Source organism: Anolis sagrei, chromosome 1 (assembly GCF_037176765.1).
Source record: "Anolis sagrei isolate rAnoSag1 chromosome 1, rAnoSag1.mat, whole genome shotgun sequence".
In the NCBI taxonomy this organism is placed as follows: domain Eukaryota; kingdom Metazoa; phylum Chordata; class Lepidosauria; order Squamata; family Dactyloidae; genus Anolis; species Anolis sagrei.
This window is the reverse complement of record NC_090021.1, coordinates 257,321,722-257,345,783: the sequence shown is the minus strand read 5'-3', so window position 1 is coordinate 257,345,783 and position 24,062 is coordinate 257,321,722. Positions and strand designations below refer to the sequence as shown.

Below are 24,062 nucleotides of genomic sequence, written 5' to 3'. Positions count from 1 at the left end.
TCCAGGATGGGAGAAAGAACTCTTGTCTGTTGGAGCTAGGGGTGAATGTTTCAATTGACCACCTTGATTAGCATTTGATGGCCTGGCAGTTTTTAGGGGTGGCTTGTTACTGCCTGGGGAATTCTTTGTTGAGAGGTGATTAGCTATTCCTAATTGTTTCTTGTCTGGAGTTCCCCTGTGTTTGAGTTTTGTTCTTTATTTACTGTTATAGGAGAAACTCTGTTTTTCTATTTATTGTTATAGAAAAAACTCTGTTTTTTTATTTACTGTTATAGGAGAAAATCTTGTTTTCGGAATGTTAGCCGGGCAGTAGGCTCCGCCCTCAGAACGAACACGAGCCAATAGGAGATTGCGACTCGGAAGAGGCTCCGCCCCTTTCCCCGCCCCAACTCCTCCTCGCGCCACTCGGAGCCCTCCCTGCAGTCATTGAGACTTGGTCTCAGGAGCAGCAGCAGCAGCAGCAGAGCCATGGCTTCAGTCAAGGAGAAGGCGGCAGCTTTGAATCTCTGCGCCATATACAGCCCGGCCAACAAGCCTCCAGGTAAAGTTCCGTAGGATTCATACAGCTTGACACCATTTTAATTGCCGTGGCTTGGGGCTGTGGAGTCCTAGGAGTTGTAGTTTGACCTAGGTCTGAAGGTTTTTCTGCCAGAGAGTTCTGGGGTCCCACCAAAGTACAATTCCAATGGTTGCATGGCACTGTAGAATTAATTCATCATCATCATTATTATATTTATTACTACCCTGCCACGCATTGCTGTGGCCCAGTCTGTATATGTGTTTTGTGTGTGTATATGTGTGTCTGTATATTTGTGTATATATGTATATACACATATGGAAATGAGCACCAACCCCCAGAGTTGGACACAGCTGGACTTAATGTCGGGGGAAAACTTTTACCTATGTGTATATATGTGTGTTTGCATATATATATACACACATGCAAACACACATATATACACATAGGTTTTCCCCTGACATTAAGTTCAGTTATGTCCAACTCAGGGGGTTGGTTCTCATTTCCATATGTGTATATACATAAAAACACAACAGAAGAGACTTAAAAAGCCAAAAAACAAAAATTACATTACAACACATGTGCATATACCCCATATGCTGTGTTTTCAGTGTTTTTAAGAGTGATGGTCACTCATTGGCCTGATAGGTGTGTTGTGTCCAAATTTGGTGTCAGTTCGTCCAATGGTTTTTGAGTTATGTTAATCCCACAAACGAACATTAAAAATTTATTTATATAGATTACTAGCTGTGCCCTGCCACGCGTTGCTGTGGCCTATAGTAAAACTTATCAAAGTTGAGGTAGATATCTGGACTATTATGAAAGAGAGGTACCTACCTATTCCTTCCCCCTTTTCCTCCCCCTTTCTCTCCTTTCTTCCTTCTCTACCTCTTTCTTTCTTTCCTTCTTTCACTACTTGGTTTCATCCTTCTCTCTTTCCTTTATTCCCTCCCCCTTCCTTCCTTTGCCTTTCTTCCCTCCCTGTTTGCTTCCTTCTTTCTCTTTTTATTTCCTTTTATTTCACCACCATCATAACAATAACAATAATGCAATGCATTGCCTCTGGGACCTGACACCTCTCCCATTCCCCCTAAAAGGGTCTCATAGGAATAATAGCATCATAATAATCATAGAAATAACAACCTTTACCCAACCTTTCCTCTTTCTCTCCTTCTTTCCCTCCTTCCTTCCTTCCCTCCCATCTTTCCTTCTCCTCTTCCTTCTCTATCTCTTTCTTTCCTTCCCCCTTTTTCTTTCTCTTCTGGTCTCTTTTCTTCCTTCTCTCTTTCCTTCTTTCCTTCCCTCCCTCTTTCTCTACATCTTCCCCCTTCCTTCACTCCCTCTTTCCTTCCTTCATTCCCTTTTTTCTTTCCTTCTCTCCTTCCTTCCTTCCCCCTTCCTTCCCCCTTTTTCTTTCCCTCCCTCTGTCTCTCATTTCTTCCTTCTCTATCTCTTTCCTTCCTTCCCCCTTTTTCTTTCTCTTCTGCTGTCTCTCTTTTCTTTCCTTCCATCTTTCCTTTGATTTCCTTTTCTTCTTCCTTCTTTCTCTAACTTTCCTTCCTTCCCCCTTTTCTTTATTTCCCTTTCTCTTTATTCCTTCTTTCCTTCCTTCCTGTCTTTCCTGGATTTTGACAGGGCGGGAAGGGGCGGGCTGGGGTTTGGAGGTGGCGTGAAGTAAAAGGAGGTAAGATTGGGGCAGGCGAGTGATGGAGCGTGAGGTTGTGTGTGTGTGTGTGCGGCAGCGGGGGGAGTGATGGAGCGTGGGGTTGCGTGTGTGTGTGCGGCAGCGGGGGGGGGAGTGGGGTTGCGCATGTGTGTGTGGCGGTGGGGGGAGTGATGGAGTATGGGGTTGCGTGTGTGTGTGCTGCAGCGGGGGGGGGGAGTGGGGTTGCGCGTGTGTGTGTGGCGGTGGGGGGAGTGATGGAGCATGGGGTTGCGTGTGTGTGTGCGCCGTGGGGAGTGATGGAGCGTGGGGTTGTGTGTGTGCTTGCGGCAGGGGGGTGTGTGTGCGGGAAGCGGCGCGGCGGGGCTTGGAGTGGGCATGGCTTCCGCAGAGGGAACTGTGTGCGCGCGCCAGGGAACTTGCGGCTGGGCACCAATGCGCATGCTCAGTTGTTTTGCCGTTTTGTGAGTGTGTTGTGTTGTTTTTCATTTTGAGTAGATATGTTTGTACCGTATGGGTTGTGTTATGGGCATGGGAATTTTGGTTAAGTTTCGTTGGGGGGTTTGTGAGTTTTGTTGTTTTGCCGTTTTGTGAGTGTGTTGTTGAGTTGTTTTTCATTTTGAGTAGATATGTTTGTACCTTGTGGGTTGTGTTAGGGGCATGGGAATTTTGGTTAAGTTTCGTTGGGTTTTTTTTTTTTTGAGTTTTGTTGTTTTGCCGTTTTGTGAGTGTGTTGTTGTGTTGTTTTTCATTTTGAGTAGATATGTTTGTACCTTGTGGGTTGTGTTATGGGCATGGGAATTTTGTTTAAGTTTCGTTGGTTTTTTTTGGAGTTTTTTTGTTTTGCCGTTTTGTGAGTGTGTTGTTGTGTTGTTTTTCATTTTGAGTAGATATGTTTGTACCTTGTGGGTTGTGTTATGGGCATGGCAATTTTGGTACAGTTTCGTTGGGGGGTTGTGGAGTTTTGCTGTCCGGTTGAACCAACCTAACAGATTTATATATATAGATGAAACATAAATAACATAACATAACTCAGTAAGGGTGCACCTGAACTGTAGAAATAATGTTGAGGCTGGCCAATCAAAAATCATATGCAAATTAGTAGGTCGAGATAGTTCATGCATGGGCAAACTTGGGCCCTCCCTCCAAGTGTTTTGGACTTCAACTCCCACCATTCCTAACAGCCTCAGGCCTTTTCCTTTTCCCTCTCAGCTGCTTAAGGAAAAGGCCCGAGGCTGTTAGGAATGGTGGGAGTTGAAGTCCAAAACACTTGAAGGGCCCAAGTTTGCCCATGCCTGCTCTAGAGGTAAGTAGCTTTATCTATTTGGAGGACATATGTGGCACTGCCTGTTGGCTTTGCTCCAGTCTCAGTGGGTTCGGTGTCTGTGACAAGGACCCATAGTGGCACAAATGGGTTAAACCCTTGTACCGGCTGAACTGCTGACCCGACGGTCGGCAGTTTGAATCCACGAGAGGTGAGCTCCCATCTGTCAGCCCCAGCTTCCCGTGCAGGGACATGAGAGAAGCCTCTGACAAGGTGGCAAAACATCCAGGCGTCCCCTGGGCAACGTCCTTGCAGATGGCCAATTCTCTCACACCAGAAGTGACTTGCAGTTTCTCAAAAAAGTGTCTGTGTACCCATGCAGTTATTGCCCTGACATGGCCTTGCCCTTGGGACCGTCCTCCACTTTCCCTCCCACTTCTATGTTGGCGTTTTCCTGACCTTTCCACTAGGCAGGCTGGCCTCCTAGTTGGCTGTGCCTCTTATTGACTTTATTGCAATGTTTGGCTGCAGTTTTCTCTCCATTCTTGTTCACACAAGAAGAAAAAGTTCTGCAAAAGGATATATTCTGACTTTTTATCCCCCAGCATTTCTGCCTTTAAGAAATCCTTCCTCTTTTAAAAGGCAACAGGTGGTTTATTGGTTGCTCTTTTTCCCCATACTTGAGCAACTCACCCAAAGTTGCTAATGGCCTGAGGCAGCCAAAGGTTAACCTGCAGGTTGCCTGTCTTCCTTATGCGGTATTTGCTGTCGCCTGTAAAACCAAAACACGGCATTAACAAATTGCTGTTTACAGTACACACAAAAAAGCATTTTTTTTCTTTTGGAAACTTCAGGTGCTGGGAATCACTTCGGACTTTTTATTATTGGAGATGCAATTCTTTTCTTTCAGTTTGGAAATCTGCCGGAAAAATTCCTTCTAGGCTGCATCTACACTGTAGAATTAATGCACTTCCACATCATTTTAACTGCCATTGCTAATGCTACGGAGTCATAATAATAACACTTTATTTATATTCCACACTTCTCCCTGAGGGGACTCAGGGCAGATTACAGTATATAAACAGACATAGGCAAACATTCAATGCTTTGTTACAATGACAAACATGCAGACAAAGGCTTCTCCTTTCATTTCTGGTGCTGGAGGCGGTTTTCATCTCTGACTCTGGGAGAGGCGCGCTTTCTCCATTTCCAAACCGAGGAGCCTGCATCCATAGACATCGCCTGATCATATGGCTGGCATGACTGCTTGGAGCATCTTTTGCCTTTTCCTGCCAAAGCTGTACCTATTGATCTACTCATATTTGCATGTTCTCAAACTGCTAGGTTGGCAGGAGCTAGGCCTAACAGTGGGAGCTCACCCCATCCCACGGATTTGAACTGCCAACCTGCAGTTCAACAGTACAAGGGTTTAACCCATTGCTCCACCACCACAACCCCAACTCATGGGAATTGTAGTTCTACAAGGTTATTATTATTATTATTATTATTATTTACTGATATGTCAGCAAACTCCAGCTCCCAGGATTCCATAGCATTGAATCATGGAAGTTAATATGATGTCAAACTGCATTAATTCTATGTGTAGATGCACTATTAGTCGTGTTTGGGTTTATTAGATATTAATGGTAAGAAAAACAGTAGTGCTTAGTTAATTGTAGAGCAGTTACTGTATAAAAGTTGGAAATGAAATTATCTTTCATTTAAGTAGAATTTGCTGTGGCATATTAGTTTTCCAGGCCTGATTTTCACAGTATGGAGAGCTCCCAATTAAGTATTTCAAGGAGAGCCTTTATATGTTCCACCCTGGTGTCCCAGCGTTCTTTAGGCATCATAAATTGTGGTCATAACAAATTAAATGAGAGTCTGTGCTAGATATGTATGTCAAAGGTATTCGTTTTAATAATAAAAATCCATTTTACAATATATGATTTTGATATAAAAGGTATAAATAGTGATTTCAACAGGTGGTTTTCCTCTTCCGGAAGCTAAAGGACACCAGGGCCTCTCACGATCTCTTGCCTTTGGCTATGTTAGGCAAGACTACTGGGAGCTTGAGTCCAACATATCTGGAGGTCAGCAAGGTTGGAGGAAATTGCTGTCCTCTGGTGACTACTCTCCAAAGCCTTGGGTAGTCAGAATGAGCCCTGACATTTATCACAGTTTCTCAGCTTCAATGACAATTGCATTTTCTGAATATTATACAGAAAGTTCTGAGCACCTGTACTCCGCACCTGTTTTTTCTCTTAATATTACATTTTTTTAAAGTGTATATAACGTTTGTAAGAAAAAGCTGATTTGGCATTTTTTACATTTTGATAGTGGATTCTTGAAGTTGTTATTTGCTCTTACTGGTTGAAAGTTTTGGAAGCTGTAATCCCACAAAAAAAATATCTAAGCTCTGCAGTAAAGTATAGTACTTAAAAATACATAACATGTATAGGCAGGCACCTATGTGTGTGCCTTTTGCCAATTAATCTAATCTTGTTTCAATACAGCACACAGCTATGTAAAGAAAATATCTAGCTCTATATCAGTTTGGTGTAGCAGTAATATAACAAAATAGTTATCTGGATATCAATATGGTGTAGCAGACGGAGAGTTGGTGAAGGACTCAGAGGACCAGGAAGTCACAAACTCAATCCAAGAAGAAGGCAGTAGGAAGCCTCCTTTGAACTCTAAAATCAGGACAGTAAATAAAGAGCAACACTAAAAAAACAGGGGAAATCAAGACAAGAATAATCAGGGCCAGCTAATCACCTCCCAACAAAGGATCCCCCAGTCAGCTACCAGCCAGGCTTTGAAGTTGTAAGGCCAATCAATGTTAATCAAGGTGGCTAATTGCAAAATTCACACTTGTCTCAAGCAGACAAGAATTGTTTCTCCCACTCTGGACATTCCACAGATATATATACACCTCATTTTCCTAGTTTCAAACAGACTTCACAACCTCTGAGGATGCCTGCCATAGGTGTGGGTAAAACGTCAGGAGAGAATGCTTCTGGAACATGGCCACACAACCCGGAAAACTCACAGCAACCCACTGCTTTCAAAAGTTTTTGGCAAACAGACTATAGTAGATTCACCATAAGTCAGAGTCAGCTTTAAGGCACGTAACAATAATACTTCAGTCTGGGGTAGAAAATATTTTGCTGTTTATATGCTGATGAGCTGCTGCTCCCATTATGTCTGATCATTAATCAGGAGACCTAGGAATGATGGAAATCAGAATTCAGTAACTTCTGGTTCCTTGATCCTGCTGTAGTCATTTATCCACAAAGTACTTGGCACTGCAACAACTCCTAAGTACTTGTCTAAAATCGAATTTCGTGCAGTGGAATTAAACACAACATTGTTTTTATGAGCAACTTCAGAAATGATGCTAGAAAATGCCACTCATAAAGGAGGGCTGAGACTTTCATGGCCAACTAATATTTCTTTCATAACTCATGCATATATTTGGAAGTGATTAAAAACAAGTTGGGTAAGTCTGTAATAAGCTTGGAAAACTGAACATATATTTGGCAATAATTCACCTGCATTGCTTGTCTAGGTTTCAGCTTGGCACAGAGACCATTCGGAGCCACATATGTCTGGAGCAGCATTATCAACGCAATTCAGACTCAAGTTGAAGTGAAAAAGCGGCGTCAAAACCTGAAGAGCTATAATGACTGTTTTATTGGTTCTGATGCCGTGGACATTGTCTATGCCCACCTTCTCCAGAACAAATACTTTGGTAATGTAGATATTTCACGAACTAAAGTTGTAAGAGTGTGTCAAGTATTGATGGACCACAAAGTGTTTGAGGCTGTTTCTACCCGAGTCTTTGGAAAAGACAAACGATCAGTGTTTGAGGACAGCAGCAGCAGCCTCTACAGGTTCCCCGGTGCTGCCAACCAAATGGACAGCCCCTTTGGAAAAGAGTGTAACTATCTTATACGACAAAGGTCAGTTCCAAATGGAGTGTAGGAGAATGGGATGTTGCATTTTCCCTGTTATCTGTTGTTATTGTTGTGCACCATTTCCAACTTGTGGAGAGAAATCTAGTATGGTTTGATCTTGGCAAGATGTGTTTAGAGGCCTTCCTCTGAGGCTGAGAGAGAGTGACTTGCTCAAGGTCACCCAGTGGTTTCCATGGCTGAGCAAGCATTCAAACCCTGATCTCCCCAAGTCATAGTCCAATCCTCAAACCACTACACCATATACTCATCTTACTCTATTCATACAAGAACAAATACAGATTTGTAACTCTGATTTGCCATTTACATAGTAAGGGATTTTGGAGGCAGCTGCAGTTTATCTTGCATGTTGTAGACAACAACACCTAGTTGAAAGAGAATCAACTGGAGTAAATCCCTTCTTTTCCGGCTTAAGCTGTATTGCATTCTTTAGTGCAAACAAGAAAAGCTTGTGTTTCTTCAGCCTTCTGATGTCAATATTGTTAAACAATTAAACAGGTGTGAAAATACTTTGTCAAAAAGTATTTCTTTATCAGAGGCTTTGTTTAACAGAAGCATGCCTGTAGCAGGTTTCCAAACCAAACTCCAGGTTCTAGACCTCATTCGTAGGGCCACCAGCAACTCTCTGAGAGCACTTTTTGGCTAAAGCATGCTACCAATGCTTCTTGACCAACTCCAGGAAATCTCAAAGAATAGGGGTACTCTATAGATAATACTGGGACATTAATTGCCCATGTTTTCATATAAGCCATATAGATATAGCTTATAGCTTCATTTCTCCCCTCATTATAGTGAGCTTGCACTCTCACTGACTCTGATAGTCAAGCAGACTATCTTTTTTTTTCATAGTCTGAGCCCCTCACTGGCGCAGTGGGTTAAACCATATGGCTTATATGAGCTGCTGAAGTTGTTGACCGAAAGATCAGTGGTTTGAATGTGGCAAGTGGGGTGTGCTCTCGTTGCTAGCCCCAGCTTCTGCCAACCTAGCAGTTCGAAAACATGCAAATGTGAGTAGATCAATAGGTACCGCTCTGGCGGGAAGGTAAAAGCGCTCCATGCTGGCCACTTGACCTTGTAGGCGTCTGAGGACAACGCCGGCTCTTCGGCTTAGAAATTGAGATGAGCACCACACCCAGAGTTGGACACAACTAGACTTAATGTCAAGGGGAAACTTTTCCCTGTTTTTACAGCCTTCATCCCAAAATGTAAGAAGTCAGTAAGCCATCAGCATGACCAATTATAGAAGATGACTGTAGACGTCTCTCTGTGATTACAGCTGTGGGTTCAGGTGTATTCAGAAAACGTAATAATAGAGTTGGAAAGAATTTCAAGGGATATCTAGCATATTATTATTTGAGAACACAGAAATGCTGGACCACTCGGCTCGCCTCTCCTCCTGAGGGCCCGGCCTCTTTGGCAACATGTCGGTGGTGGGCATCTACCTCGGCTTCCAGAGCTGCTATGTGGCGGTGGCCCGGGCGGGGGGCATTGAGACCATCGCCAATGAATACAGCGACCGCTGCACCCCGTCATGTATATCCTTTGGACCTAAGAATCTAACAACTACTCTAACAACTCTACAATGTCAGATTACACAAAGAAGCCATTGAAATCCACAAGCATGTGGACAATTTCAACAGAAATAAGAAAACCATGAAAATGAACAAAATCTGAATACCAGTAATAAAAACTCTAAAATCAGACCAGTAAATAAAGACCAAGACTCAAAAAGCAGGGAAATTCCAGACAAGAATCAATCAGGGCCAGCTAACACCTCCCAACAAAGGATTTCCCCAGGCAGCAACCAGCCAGGCCTTGAAATTGCAGACCATTGAATGCTAATCAAGGTGGCCAATTGCAATATTCACATGTACCTCTAGCAGACAAGAGTTCTTTCTCCCACCCTGGACTTTCTACAAATATATAAACTTCACTTACTTAATTTCCAACATCTATGGATGCCTGCCATAGATGTGGGTGAAATGTCAGGAGAGAATGCTTCTGGAACATGGCCATACAGCCTGGAAAACTCACAGCAACTCAGATATCTAGTCTACTTCGTACTACTGCATGAATCTAAATCTAAAGGAATGGCTATCTGACTGGTGCTTAAAAATATCTAATGAATTCCATCACATTCTCTGATTGGCTATTCCACTGCCAAGCAATTCTTACTTTTCTAATGCTCAGTTGAATTCTCTCTCTCTTTTTTTGTAGTTTGAATCTATAGGTTTGGGTAGCCTCCACTGAACAACAGCAAATGAGTTCACTCTGTCTACTACATAACAGCCCGTCAAATATTTAAAGACGACTAGCACATCACCTCCCATTTGCCACTTCTCATGATCCTAGCCTTCTGTTTTTCATGTTGTCATGGGGGCTTCCCACAAACCCCAACCAGTGTGGCCTCTGGTAAGGGATTTCGGGGTTGTTCTTCTAAAAAACGTCTGAAGGGACAAAAGTGTCCTGAGGCCTGTGTGAAACGTTAAGGTCTGCAGTGTTGCTGCAAGGCAGGAGGAAGGGGATAAAAGCAGACTTAACTGGGCTGTGCTTACTATTGACTTTGGCTTTGCATTCTCTAAGCCGCTCTACCCTGTCAGTCCAAATGGGTACCAACTTCCACCAAGCATAATCCTAAGCACACTTCCTAGGAATTAAGTTATGTAACAAGGGTGGGGAACCTCCTGTAGTCTAAGGATTTGACTTACATTTCAGAGACATTCCTATGGACTTCATCACCATGTCAGTGAAAGGCCAAGGACATGTGGGCAGGACCAAAGCTTTACCGTAAAGTATCTCTTGTTAATATATGAACTTTAGGAGAGCAGCAGTATAAGCTTTGTAGCCTCAAACCAGACCTTAGGAGGCAAGGCTTGGCCCAAAGAGCTGAGTCCTTATTCCCATACTGTAGACTTCGTTGTGATGTTCTACTAGGTTTTTAAGACTATTGTCTTGCAGCTAGATGTGCAGGTTTATTCAGAATTAAGGCTCATATGTTGCCTTGGGTATGTTGGTACTTGCAGCTTTTTGTTTCTGGAAAACTTTGGAATGGTCCTAAAGCCAGTGGATTTTGTAGTTCTAAGAGTTGGCTGCCATCCCTAGAGCTGTATATACAGTTTAGAAAGGAGCTGAGGTTGGAGAAGAGGCAAAGCTGTGAGCATAAGCAACCGCAGGAAGATTTGTGTTCTTGCAGAACTCAGTGTGGATTTTGCTCAGTGGCGCCAATGTAACTACTCAGCAAAGCAAAATGAAGCTTCTACCCCTTTATATAATATTTGTTTTTATTTGATTGGGTCTAAGGGGTTCACAAGGACAGAATTCCAATTTTTTCTTAAGGTAAAGGTTTTCCCCTGACTTTAAGTCCAGCCGTGTCCCACTCTGGGGGTTGGTGCTCATCTCCATTTCATCTCCATTTCTAAGAGCCGGCGTTGTCCGCAGACACCTCCAAGGTCATGTGGCCAGCATGACTACATGGAGCGCCATTACCTTCCCACAGAAGCGGTACCTATTGATCTACTCACATTTGCATGTTTTCGAACTGCTAGGTTGGCAGAAGCTGGGGCTAACATCGGGAACGCACCCCCGCTCTCCAAATTCAAAACTGCGACCTTTTGGTAAGCAAGTTCAGCAGCTCAGCGCTTTAACCCACTGTTCCAGCAGGGGCTTCCCTTTTTCTGAAACTGTGGTTCATTTCCACACTTCATACTTGAAGGGACAAATGGACATATAGCCTTAAATCTCTGGGTTGATATTTTCTATTCTAAAAAACATAAGTATCATCAGTTTTCACAGGGTGATACATAGTCTCAAGTTGGCTTCCCAATTTATGTTGCATTTGCCAGATTTTAGATAGATAGATATAGATATAGATATATAAGTAAATAAATGAATAAATTACTTCCAGCACTCTGGATAAAAAGAACTCAGTAAAATCAAACCCAACATGGGATCCTGGGAAGTGTAGTACAAAATAAGTAATTTAGTAAAACAAGAGCTTTAAGATCAGCTGGGGAGGCCCTGCTCTCGGTCCCACATCCTTCGCAAGTGAGACTGGTGGGGGTGAAAGACAGGGTCTTCTCAGTGGTGGCCCCTTGGCTGTGGAACTCCCTCCCCAAAGAGATCAAACAGGCTCCATCCCTCCTGGTCTTTAGAAAAAAAGCTTAAGACCTGGCTTTGCAAACAGGCGTCTGGTGAATAAGATATTATGGAATTAGACTTCAACAGCCTGAATAATGACTTTGAACTTTGGAAAATGACTCTGGATAAGGATGACATCAAGACTCGACACTTTATATGGTTTTAATCTGTTTTATTGTTTATGTGTTTTCATTGCTCATATGGTTAACTGTTTTATAATTTGATGGGGTTAGGCCGCACAATTCTTATCCCTGTACACGAATGCAGTGTTCTCAACCTGTGGGTCCCCAGGTGTTTTGGCTTACAACTCCCATAAACCCCAGCCAGTTTGCCAGCTATTAGGATTTCTGGGAGTTGAAGGCTAAAACGCCTGGGGACCCACAGGTTGCGAACCACTACAGTAATGGCACTGAACCTGGGAATGCATAACTAGAATGAATGAATGAATGGGTGCAGGATTGTAACAATCTTCCTAAAGCTTAAAAGTGAATAAAGTAAAAGCTGTAGTGGTATTGGGCAACCATGGCTCTCTAAATGGCATTGGATTACAGTTCCCATCACTCCTAGCCAGCAGAGCTAGCACTGATAGCTCATGAGAATTGCAACCCAAATATTTAAGAGTTCACAGTCGCTCCCTCCTGATCTATATAATTTAAATGATTCTCCTTTAGATTTTTAAAAATCTACTTCCATTGGCATAGGCTATTAAATGCCTTCTGCCTTCTGTTTCATTTGATATATTAACGTGGTGCAATTAGAATGTTTTAAACAAAACAAATCTATAATACAGTGGCTAAACTAAGTAGCAAATAGCTGTTGTAGAGAAGTCACATTACAAGCCAGAGTTTATAATTACACCTGGATGTTAGTAGCACTTAAAGATAACTAATTGCCAGTGTGTTGCCTGCAATTACGCTCTTGGGTAGAATGCTGTTTTTATGAGCCAAGTTAATGTGGAAAATGGTGCATCTGAGGTCAAGATTTAGTTACATTGAATAATTAAAGTTAAAGAGCAAGGGGTTATTTGAGGATTTTAAATGACTGAAATTAACAGTTCGTTTTTGTCAAATGCCTTTTGAGTATGAATCCAAGCTATATACAAAGATGGAACTTAAGAGTGTGAACTTTTGTACGTGACATAAGAGTTATGATTGATGTGCACCTTCTTTCCAAGTTTCAGTTGAATCCTTCTCATATATCACAAGTAAACTCATTTGGCTCACTGTAGTATGATCAGTAGATCAGTGGTTCTCAACCTCTGGGTCCCCAAATGTTTTGGCCTTCAACTCCCAGGAATCCTAACAGCTGGTAAACTGAAAGTTGTGGGCCAAAACACCTAGGGACCCACAGGTTGAGAACCACTGGCCTAGATGAATATATGAAATCTCATTCTTGCATGACTTTCTATTAAAATGCTAATTGGCTGCATTCCAATGTTCACTTACCTTGAGAGTAAGTGCCATTGGATTTAGTAGGACTTCTGCTGTAGTCATGTGCACTCAAGTCAACTCTGACTTATGGAGACCCTGTCCTTGTTTTTTTGTTTTTTCGTTTTTTGAGATTTAGTACCGCCTCTTCTAAGGTCGAGACAGTGTGACCTATCCAAGGTCACATAGTTGTTTCCAAGGCTTTGCAGTGATTTGAAACATGGCTTCTGAGTTTTGGAGCCCCCAGTGGCATAGTGGATTAAACCCTTGTGCTGGCAGGACTGAAGACCGACATGTCGCAGGTTCGAATCTGGGGAGAGTGCGGATGAGCTCCCTCTGTCAGCTCCAGCTTCCCATGCGGGGACATGAGAGAAGCCTCCCACAAGGATGGTAAAACATCAAAACATCTGGGCGTCCCCTGGGCAACATGCTTGCAGACAGCCAATTTTCTCACACCAAAAGCGACTTGCAGTTTCTCAAGTCGCTCCTGACATGAAAAAAAAAGTTTTGGTACAACACTCAAAACACTAAATCATGCTGGCTCTCTTAGTGGGAATCATTTCTGTATAAATGTACATAGTTCTTTTAGAATAATTATGTGTTAGTATTTTCATTCAAATACATTTCTATATAAGGAAACTCCGTTCTCTCTTACGAAATGGAGCCACAGGGGACAAATGAGCTAAAACTGTTTGGTTCTATAGGCTTAGAGCATGTGATTGAGAAATGAATTGAAATACTGAGCTTTAAGCAACAAAAGTAACATACAGGATAGAAAAGGGCATCAAAGGTAGCTGAACTATGCCTAGTGTAACCATAGAAATCAGGGCTTATCTTTAAGAAAAACCTGTGAGCTTTTCCAGAGGTGCAGTCATCTAAGGGTACGGACTGCTGGAAGTATCCATTTTCTTCAGACTGTATAGCTGAATGAAATATAAATAAGCCAGGAACCTATTTCTTTTTGGAAGGGTGTTTTATTTATCATCACAATTGCATGGGAGTAATTCCACTTGTGATGTTGTGTTTTTTCTGTAGTTCAAGAGTTTGCAGAATAATTGTGTGTGTGTGAATTTGAACACTGTGTTAGGAGCCCCCGGTGGTTCAATTAGTTGATCCCTTGGGCCAGCAGGATTGCTGACCGAAAGATTGGTGGTTCAAATCCGGGAAGCGGCGTGAGCTCCCCTCTGTCAGCTCCAGCTTCTCATGTAGGTACATGAGAGAAGCCTCCCACAGGAAGGCAAAGCATCCAGGTGTCCCCTGGGCAACGTCCTTGCAGATCGCCAATTCTCTCACACCAGAAGCGACTTGCAGTTTCTCAAGTAGCTCCTGACACGGAAAAAAAGCCTCAGTGTGTTCTGGTTTATTTAAAGTTAAATAAGTAGAGAACACTGTATACAGATCAAAAAGCACTTCAACTCTGAGTTGAGTGTGGAATTGGGTTCTGTCTGTCTTTATGGGCAATGCAGATGTTTTTAGGCAGGAGTAGGAAATTGCTAGAGTTGGCACATCAACTTTTTTGTGAGACCTGGAATGGTTGTCATCTTGGTTTATGCCCAACTGCATCCCAATTTTCCAAATGGTTCCCATTCTCCATGGAGTGAGAGCAATTTTTCCATGTCCACCACCCCAGGTTGTGCATGGCCTCACAGATTTTAAAAAAATCAAACAGAAGTCTATGCTGATGGGATGTGGGGTGCCATTCTTCCCCACGGTTCACCCCTTGGTACTATACTTCAGTATCCTCAGTCTGGTAGTTCATGTAAAACTAAAGGGTATGGGAAATAGACCTGTTGTTCATTATGGAAATTTGATTCTGATCGTTTGACTAACAAACCTGCATTAGTGGGAAAAAATAGCCATTTGGACTATACAAAACACTTCAAAATCCACATCATTGTTTTTAAGCCAACCAAAATGTGACAACAAATTTGTATCTTGTGGATTCATCTTCCTGTTTCTCATTCCCTTTGGAGTGGACAAACTTCAGCTAATATTTCACTTCGTCTTTTAATTGGAATAATGTCGAGTTCAAAGTTTTATTTATTCTTGCCTCAGACCAGAAAAAAGGACACTACTTAGCACAACACCTGTGAAGGCAGAGAGCTTGGAGGACCTCTTGGAAGACTTGAGCTTAAAGCCTGTTAATTCCCCTCAAGTAACCACCTCTTCAAGTTTGTCTCGCCAAAGTAAGTGATGTCAAGATTTCAGAACTGCTTGTAAACAATGAAAAGAATCGCTGCCTGGTTTTAAACTGTAGGAAACTTGTAAATGTAAGCCCCCCAGCACAATAGCCATTATAAAATAGTGCACGAAATAAAAGGAATACATTGTGTACCATGTTTGCTGAATCCAAACAGATGGCTATTGTCTCTCAGGAGAAATTAGTTTGCCAACCTCCGGCAAAGGCCTCAACCAGTGGCTCCATGCCACAAAAAGGAATAAGAGCTTGTGGCACAGCCGAAGAGAAGAGGCAGTGATGGTGTATGGCAGAGGAGGGTAACTGGTACAAAGTGGAAGAGAAGATGGGAGAGGGAGGGAGAAAATGACATGTTTCAAGAGGGGGTGGAGAGACATAAGGAATGAAAGCAAAAGCCTTATCTATGACATGATTCCCTTAGAGCCATGACATAAAGGTCAAGATGGGACCTTAAGCATACTGTATGGTAACATCTGGCTCTTTGTGAGCTTAGAGAAGCCTGGCCATGCCTGGGAGATTCCTAAAACTATAGTAAAAGGAATTTTTCAAGCCTTTCCACTGCTGGCATATAGCCCTGACTGACAGCTCGTGAGAACATAGGCTCCTCGATGGAAACAAAGATTCCTACTCCTGTTTATTTCTCCAATCAAGTGTTGTTGTGCTCTCTACTTCCTCCATTTATTAGGAGGGAAAACTATCCCAAGTGAATGGAAGGGGTAGAGGGCTGAAAATGTACCACTCTTTACTTGAGCTTGTCATGTGGCATATTAGCCATCAGTGTTGCAAATATTCCAGTTTTTCTGGTTGTATCACAAACATAGCTGGTTAAAACAAGATGGTTCTTATTTTCTGTTGTCACCTCTTTTTTCTGAGCAAGAACATACTCTGGCATTAATAATAATCATCATCGTCATCTTTATTTATATCCCGCCACCATCTCCCAAAAGGGACTTGGGTGGCTTACAAGACACTGCAGTGCACTATATAACATAAATGATACATGACCATAAAACATCACATGAAAATTATATAACAACCATTAAGTGCAGAAAATAGTACTGATTAGAAAATATAGGCAGCAGACAAGTTCTTTGTTTTCAGCTGCGGAATCCTTCACTATTTCAAGGGCACTTGAAGCTAAGCGTGCCATTGTTCCGGCTCAGAAGGCTTTAACAAGGCCGCCTTTCTTTTTCCATCCTTATTAGCATGATTTATGTGATTGGATTCTATGTCCAGAAAAGATCATTTCCAGTTTGCACAGGAAGGAATGTAAAGCATTTGGGATATCTTAAAATCCTTGCTGCTAGCTGCATAAATTGCAATTAATTGCTGCTTTCTTTTTATTCTATTGACAATACGAGAAGTAGGTCCCTTAAGTTATTCTGTCAGTGAAGTATTAAATCTCTTAGGCTAAAAGACAAATACTGAAATGCTGAATTACTTTTTTGATCCTTAAATAACTTCTGCTAACAATCTTGCTATTTCGTTTGTGCTCCCTGCCTCAGTTATCAGCGAAGTCTGGAGAGAACAAACAATTGCACGCCTTCTGCAGCTCATAGATCTTCCATTGCTTGACTCTTTGCTCGAATACCAAAAGACAGGAGCAAAGCAGGAGACTCAGTGTAGCAGCATCGCAAACAACTACTTGGATCGAGATATTCTCAAAGCTTTTGGTGACTCTCAGTAAGTACTGACGTGTATGAACAGAAAGGCAAGACAAGGTCCATTTGCTGACTTAGAGAGGGTAGAGCTTTGAGAAAAGGGCTGTTTTAACCAAGGGCATCTTAAACTTTTTTCCATTTACGACCCCTTTTCTTCAAGGAATTTTTTTCGCACCCCGGAGTATATAGTTATATGAAATAGTTATTAAAATTAAACTTCTAATGATAATAAATCAGCATTTGCAAGACTCCTAAACAGGCTGATTTTTCTTTTTATGAAATACAGCTGAAGCATTGTATCCAGAGTCCACTGCAAACAGAAACCCTCTACTGTTGTCAGTTTTTTTGGGATCGCAATATTGAGCTAACTTGAGGTCAGGGCCCATAGTTTAAGAAACTCTGGTTTGAACTACAGGCCCTTCACGCTGCACAATTATAACACTATGATTGCACTTTTACTGCTGTCATTCCATCCTATGAAATCCTGAGATTTGCAGTTGAGGGAGGAATAAAAACAGTCTTCAGCCAGAAAGGCTCACCAAACTTCATTTCCCAGGATCCTATAGGATGGTAAAATAATACTATAATTCTGTAGTGTAAAAGGGCCCCAGAAGAATGGTTGTTGGCAAAGGGTATCTTCTTTTCCCCGCACTCAATCTCAGCCTGAATTGTACCTTGATTTCTCTTTGAAAAAAATCAACTACTCAGGATCCAAAATCTAATGCATGCATTGCAATGATGCCTTTATCAGACAAACCAAAAGATGCAAAATTAATCACCCAAGCTTTCAAAGATAACTGGTTTCTTCATTCAGAAAAGATGGTAAAGAAGAATCATGCATCATCCTTTTCAATGGGTCTAATGCGTCATCCTTTTCAATGGGACATGTTCCTGGGATAGAAGCAACATCCTCATTTCTCCTCCTTTTTAGGGCAGATGAATGGCTATCAGCAGCAATAGACTGCCTGGAGTATCTCCCAGATGTGATGGTGGTTGATGTAAGCCGAAGTTTGCCTGATGGGCCTCACAGAGTCAAGGTTGGGAAGCTGCTGCTGTTTGATACTATTGGAAGATACTATGGCCAAAGAAAGGAGCCACTCTTAAAACATGCGCCTGATATCCACCTTGGAATTGCTGAATTGCTGGGTAAGTCCCCAAAGATTTGAGGAATGCCCAGCAGAAGGCCAAAGACTTAATTGGCTCCCACACCTCTGAGGGCAAAGTGAGTTGCCTTGTCAAATGGGGCCATCCAGAGATAAAGAGGTGATTTCTGTGTTGCCTTGGGCAAAGGAAATAAGCCAAAGTAATAATTGGAAAGGACATCTTAAGATGAAGGAAGGTGGGTTGTGGTTTTTAAGCATCCTCTGAGTGGTCAAGAAGCTGGCATGAAGAAAAACCGGAGTTGGAAGATAGGATCAAAGGTCAGCTTATTAGGTATCTCATTGTAATGGCTCCTCTGTGATGTAAGGAGTTCTGCTCTCTTCCCAAAGAGTCCTTTGGGTAAATGTGTAGATTGTGACTGGAGACAGAAAGCTTCCTCTGAGGCTAGATAAAAAACTGATGGCATGATCAAAGTTATGATCAGTTCTGTCGTAATCGGTATCAACTAATTAGATGAATGGTAACAATACCTCTGTCTCATTTGTTCCCCATGGAATGTAATAATAATAAAATAATAAAACTTTATGTCTTGTCCTATCTCCCCAAGGGGACTCAAGAGTGGTTTCCAACAAAAAATGGCAAACATTCAATGCCATTATTATTATTATTAATAATAATAATAATAATAATCTTTATTTATACCCCGTTACCATCTCCCCAAGGGACTCAGTGCGGCTTACATGATGCCGAGCCCAACAATACATCAATACAAGCAATAACAATCACAGTAACAAAGCAATACAAAATAGCATCGACATTAAACAAGACACAATTAACTAAACAAAATAAATAGACAATCCAACCATAGGGAAAAGGTGATGTTTCCTGACCTGGTCAATACTACTAACCATGAGGCATAGTTTCTAAAAGGTCTTTGGAATGTAAACGTACATAGCAAAAAAAATTAGGTTAATGGATATTGACAAAGATTCTAAACTGATGTTGCTGAACCTGCTTTTCTTGCATTTCTATCACAGCATTTCTATCTTGATGCTGTTCTTGTTCAAATAAGCTGTGGTTTTGTGCTTGTGGTGTTACCACTAGAAAGCAAAATAACTTGGCCAATTGAGAAGTTTACATATGAACAATCTGCTAGCAATTTGTCAGGATTAATCATTATTTTACAGCGAATGGTTACCTAGAATGCTAATTAGATCTGCAGGTATGTTATGGAATGTGACAGGAAACAATTTCAGAAGACTGCAATGTTGCTTATCTTGCTAAGCATCAAATATTTTAGTAAGAAATGGATTAGCAGGTTAGCTGGTGATGATATATTGAGATCATGTACATTAGTTAGCTACTAGTTTCACAAATTTATTCCTTTATCTTTGTGGCATAAAATGTCTCTGCATATACATGTATTCTTCTGCATAATAGGTGTATTTATTTATTTATTTATTTATTTACCTCATTTATATCCTGCCCTTCTCACCTCGAAGGGCACTCAGGGAGGCTCACAGGGCCCTTCCACACAGCCCTGTATCCCAAAATATCAAGGCAGAAAATCTCACAATATCTGCTTTGAACTGGGTTGTTTGAGTCCACACTCAGATAATGTAGAATTTTCTGCCTTGATATCCTGGGTTATAGGGCTGTTTGGAAGTTCCACAGTCACCAAAGCTAGAAAAAGTATAAATAAAACTTCCTTTTTTTGTTCTAAACTCTCTAAAATTTTAAGAAACACACTGGAAATTATGATGATTTGGCCTTTTCTTCCCCCCTCCCCCCTAAATACTGTTTGTTTGCCAAAATAATTTGTATCATATATATTTTTATCAGTATGTTTTTTAATTTATTGTAAGTCACTTTGAGGCCCACACTGGGGAAAAGGCAAGAATGATGACGATTGAGGTACTCTAGTCTGACAGTCTGTTTCTATACTAGGTTAAGGTAAAGGTTGTCCCCTGACATTAAGTCCAGTCGTGTCCGACTCTGGGGGTTGGTGCTCATCTCTATTTCTAAGCCAAAGAGCCGGCGTTGTCCGTAGACACCTTCAAGGTCATATGGCTGGCATGACTGCATGGAACACCATTACCTTCCTATTGATCTACTCACATTTGCATGTTTTAAAACTGCTAGGTTGGCAGAAGCTGGGACTGACATCGGAAGCTCACACCACTCCCCAGAATCGAACCTGAGACATTTTGGTCAACAAGCTCAGCAGCTCAGCAGTTTAATCCACTGCACCACTGGGGGCTCCCTGGTGGCGCAGTGTCTATATGGCACTAGATGTGTATATAAAAGCAAAGAGAAGGACAATTCCCTGCCTGCTCTTTACCTCTAGGAAATAGTACTGAGAGCTGAATTACTTCTTATGCAGAGAGTAGTATATAGCCATCATTCTTTTTTTTAATGTCAGGAGTGATATGAGAAACTGCAAGTTGCTTCTGGTGTGAGAGAATTGGCTGTCTGCAAGTACATTGCCCAGGGGATGCCCGGATGTTTTACCATCCTGGAGAGGCTTCTTTCATGTCCCCGCATGGGAAGCTTAAGCTAACAGATGGGAGATCACCCCACTCCCCTTTCAGTCAGCAGTTCAGCTGGCACAAGGGTTTAACTCATTGCGCCACTGGGGGCTCCTTTGCTGCCGCTGTTGTCCCTTTAGTTCAAAATGCACATGGCAACATTCAGTACATCAAATGTCTATTCATCATAAATAAGTATCACCACAGAATAAAAGTCCATTCATCTTTACACGTAAAAAGAAGTGGGGCCTGTGTAGGATCTGATCAAAAGGGAAGGGGGAAAGAGGCTGCTTTCAATGGCTATCTATTCCAGATTTCTAGATGACTATCTACATTCTTCAGCAAGCAACTGTTTTCTCACATTCAATTTACGGGGTGAAAACTTTTCTTTTAAAATGTTCATGCTGGAGCTTAGTGGTAGCATGTTTTACTACCCAACTTGACAAGTCTGTGGTGGTGTACTTGTTGGCATTTCAGCAGAAATGCAATACAAAGTTTGTGTTCTGCCTAAACTGCATCATTTTTTGGTTTGGTTTCTTCCAGTGAATGGAAAGGCTGATCAAGCTCTGGAAGCCATTCAGCTCTACTTGAAGTTATTAGATAGTCCAACAAGAGAGGAATTTCGGAGGCTCATTTATTTCATGGCTGTTATGGCCCAGAATTCTGAGCTTAAGCTGCAGTCAGAGGCAAGTATCACCCCTTGAACACGAAAACAGGGCTCTGAAGGAAGGTCCCTTGGACGTGGGAGGGGCTTTCAGGGTCAAGCCAGGGAGGTTTCTAATGCAGTTTTTAGTGGTTTGGATGTTACTGGGACATAGCTCCTTCCTCTATCCATTATTAATGGCAGGACTGTTAAATATTAGGTTGGAAGGTACTTTTAGGGTCTTATTCTTTTGCAAATTTAATTCTGTAATTAGAATAAATTTGCCTTATTTCATGCAACGTGTTCTTGTGTGCCTTCAAATTGTTTCCCATCTAAGGTGACCTTATCACATGGATTTCTTGGCAAAGTTTGTTCAGAAAAGGTTTTTAAGACTACTGAAAACTACAAACAGTCCTCCAGATTTTGTAGATTTGAGTATTATGGTCTCTCTTGCAATCCCTATATAATTCATTGTGACTCTGTAGTCAACTTCCAGCAGAAATTGTAGTGGAGGACCTAGAGATTCTTGAAAAGCTATTCATTTAATTTTTTTAAAAAAATATTTGCAGTTATCTCACATTTCCTGTGATCCTGTGCCTCTAACCCCAGTGAATGTGGAGGACTAGCTATATTAATTAACTAGTTAGTTTTCTGTGTTTCAAAATGAGTATGATTGTTAGGTGGCTGTGGCAAATGGAATCCCAGTGCAGCACTAACTTTCATTCATTGCTCTCCATCCCCTTCATCTTTAGAGTGATAACCGGATGGTTGTGAAAAGAACTTTCTCTAAAGCTATCATCGACAACAAAAATTTGTCTAAAGGAAAAACAGACCTTCTGGTTTTGTTTCTGGTGGACTACCAAAAAGATGTCTTAAAGGTAAGTGCCTGAAAATCTTTCCTCTGCCCCAGATTGTTATTCAGTCATTTTTGAGCTGCCAGTAACTGACATCGATTATTTTTCTTCATTCAAGATTCCAGGGACACTGCACAAAATGGTTAGTGACAAGCTTGTAGCCATTCAGCAAGGGAAAGATGCCAACCGCAATACAGGTAACCATTGTCGGCTTTCATGGCTTGAATCACTGGGTTGTTGTAGGCTTTTTGGGCTGTATGGTCATGTTCTAGAAGCAATGCTAGAACATGGTCATACAGCCTGAAAAACCTACAACAACCCAGATAATCATTATTTTTATACTCCCTTAGTAACTTTGAGAACCAGCTCATGTACATACTGGACCACTTTGAGCACAATCTACTTTATTTATATACCGTCCTCCCCAAGAGGACTCAGGGTGGTTTCCAAAGTAAGGCAAAACATTCATTGCCAGAAAGGAAAACCATACAACAAAATTAAATATCATAAAATATAAACATAAAATCCTACTAAAACAATAACAAAAATGGAACACAATGAACCATAAATAAACTTCTTGATTTGCATTGTTTGATACTTATACAGATATCCACCTATTGTAAGGAGATAAATTAACCAATCTAACACATAACTGTGGGGCTAATGAAATCTCAGTAGAGCAGAGGTGTTTGGTTGGTGATGCATTGGATCCATCAAATATGATTCTATTTAAAACCGTAATATTGATGAAGTTTGGGTAATGGGATATACAGACTGCATTAGCCTCTTGTTCACTTTTGCGGGCCCTGGTGCACACTTCAATTTGTTTTTGTTTGGGTTTTTTTTCGTGTCAGGAGCAACTTGAGAAACTGCAAGTTGCTTCTGGTGTGACAGAATTGGCCGTCTGCAAAGACGTTGCCCAGGGGACACCCAGATGTTTTACCATCCTTGTGGGAGGCTCCCCAGATTCAAACCGCTGACCTTTCAGTAAGCAGTCCTGCTGGCACAAGGATTTAACCCATTTCACTACCGGGGCTCCTCAGAATTACTTTATCAAAAATTGGCAGTAGTAAATTCCCACTTCTCCAGAATAGGATGATCTGTTCTCCTGCTTTTTGCAGTGTTCTACCCTCTGGACTTCCCTCTGGTGGGAAGTCATGAAGCTAATAGGTTGGATTTTAGGTAAGATAATCAGTCTTTATTAACAGTCCTTCAAATAAAGGTACTCATGGGCCTTCGTCTTAATGTTTTATCATGGAGATTGTTGATATGCGAATGCAGCATGAGCACTTAGGAAAAGCTCTGTAGAAATAATAAGAGTTACTACTAGGCTTCTGTGAATGCTTTTTCATGTTTACTTTAGGATATACTTTCTGCCAGCGGCTTGATGAAAGTGAATATACGAACAGTGCTAAGAAGACTACAAAAAAGGAACTTGTGTGTCTGCTAAAAACAATTGATGGCGATTCCAGTCTTCCTGCCAAAGAACGAAAGAAGTTGCTGGATCAGTTCTATGCTAGTAACCCAACTATCTTTTTGCAGTATTTTGGTGAGAGATGTTCTGATGAAGCTTTCTAATTTTAGACCTGTTAGGAATGATCAATGCTCTTTTGAAACATGTATCTTTTAAGAGATTTTTTGTATTTAAATAAACTTGTTTTGTAAATATTGGTGGAATCCACCTGAAATAACATTATTTTTAAAAATAATTAAAGTTGTTGATACATATTGTCATTGAGAAATATGCTCAATTCTGTTTATTTAAAAGAAAAACAAGTGAGGAGAGAAATCATAGAATCATGGAAGAGTTGGAAGAGGCCATCCCGTCCAACCCCCTGCCAAGAAGCAGGAAAATCGCATTCAAAGTACCCCTGACAGATGGCCATCCATCCTCTGCTTAAAGGCATCCAAAGAAGTAGCCTCCACCAAACTCTGTGGCAGAGAGTTCCACTGCTGAACAGCTCTCAAGTCAGGAAGTTCTTCCTAGTGTTCAGATGGAATCTCCTTTCTTGTAGTTTGAAGCCATTGTTCCGCATCCTAGTCTCCAAGGCAACAGAAAACAAGCTTGCTCCCTATGACTTCCTCTCAAATAT

General features: G+C 41.5%; 1 protein-coding gene across 1 annotated transcript; it reads left to right on the top strand.

Moving 5' to 3' along the window:
* Positions 1-419: 419 nt before the first annotated feature.
* DEPDC7 (DEP domain containing 7) lies at positions 420-23,711 on the top strand. Its single transcript, XM_060766542.2, has 9 exons — positions 420-541; positions 7,016-7,409; positions 15,041-15,171; positions 16,688-16,865; positions 17,775-17,989; positions 21,016-21,158; positions 21,868-21,993; positions 22,088-22,166; positions 23,333-23,711. Exons 1-9 carry the CDS (start codon positions 469-471, stop codon positions 23,545-23,547), a joined length of 1,554 nt encoding a protein of 517 aa, XP_060622525.2. The 5' UTR covers positions 420-468; the 3' UTR covers positions 23,548-23,711.
* The last annotated feature ends 351 nt before the right edge of the window (positions 23,712-24,062 follow it).

Bases quoted from the DNA above. Each gene is read 5' to 3' on its own strand.
- DEPDC7 (XM_060766542.2), top strand. From the start codon at position 469: ATGGCTTCAGTCAAGGAGAAGGCGGCAGCTTTGAATCTCTGCGCCATA. The intron at 15,172-16,687 runs GTAAGTGATGTC...TCCCTGCCTCAG, and splicing joins TTCAAGTTTGTCTCGCCAAA to TTATCAGCGAAGTCTGGAGA. The intron at 21,994-22,087 runs GTAAGTGCCTGA...TCTTCATTCAAG, and splicing joins ACCAAAAAGATGTCTTAAAG to ATTCCAGGGACACTGCACAA.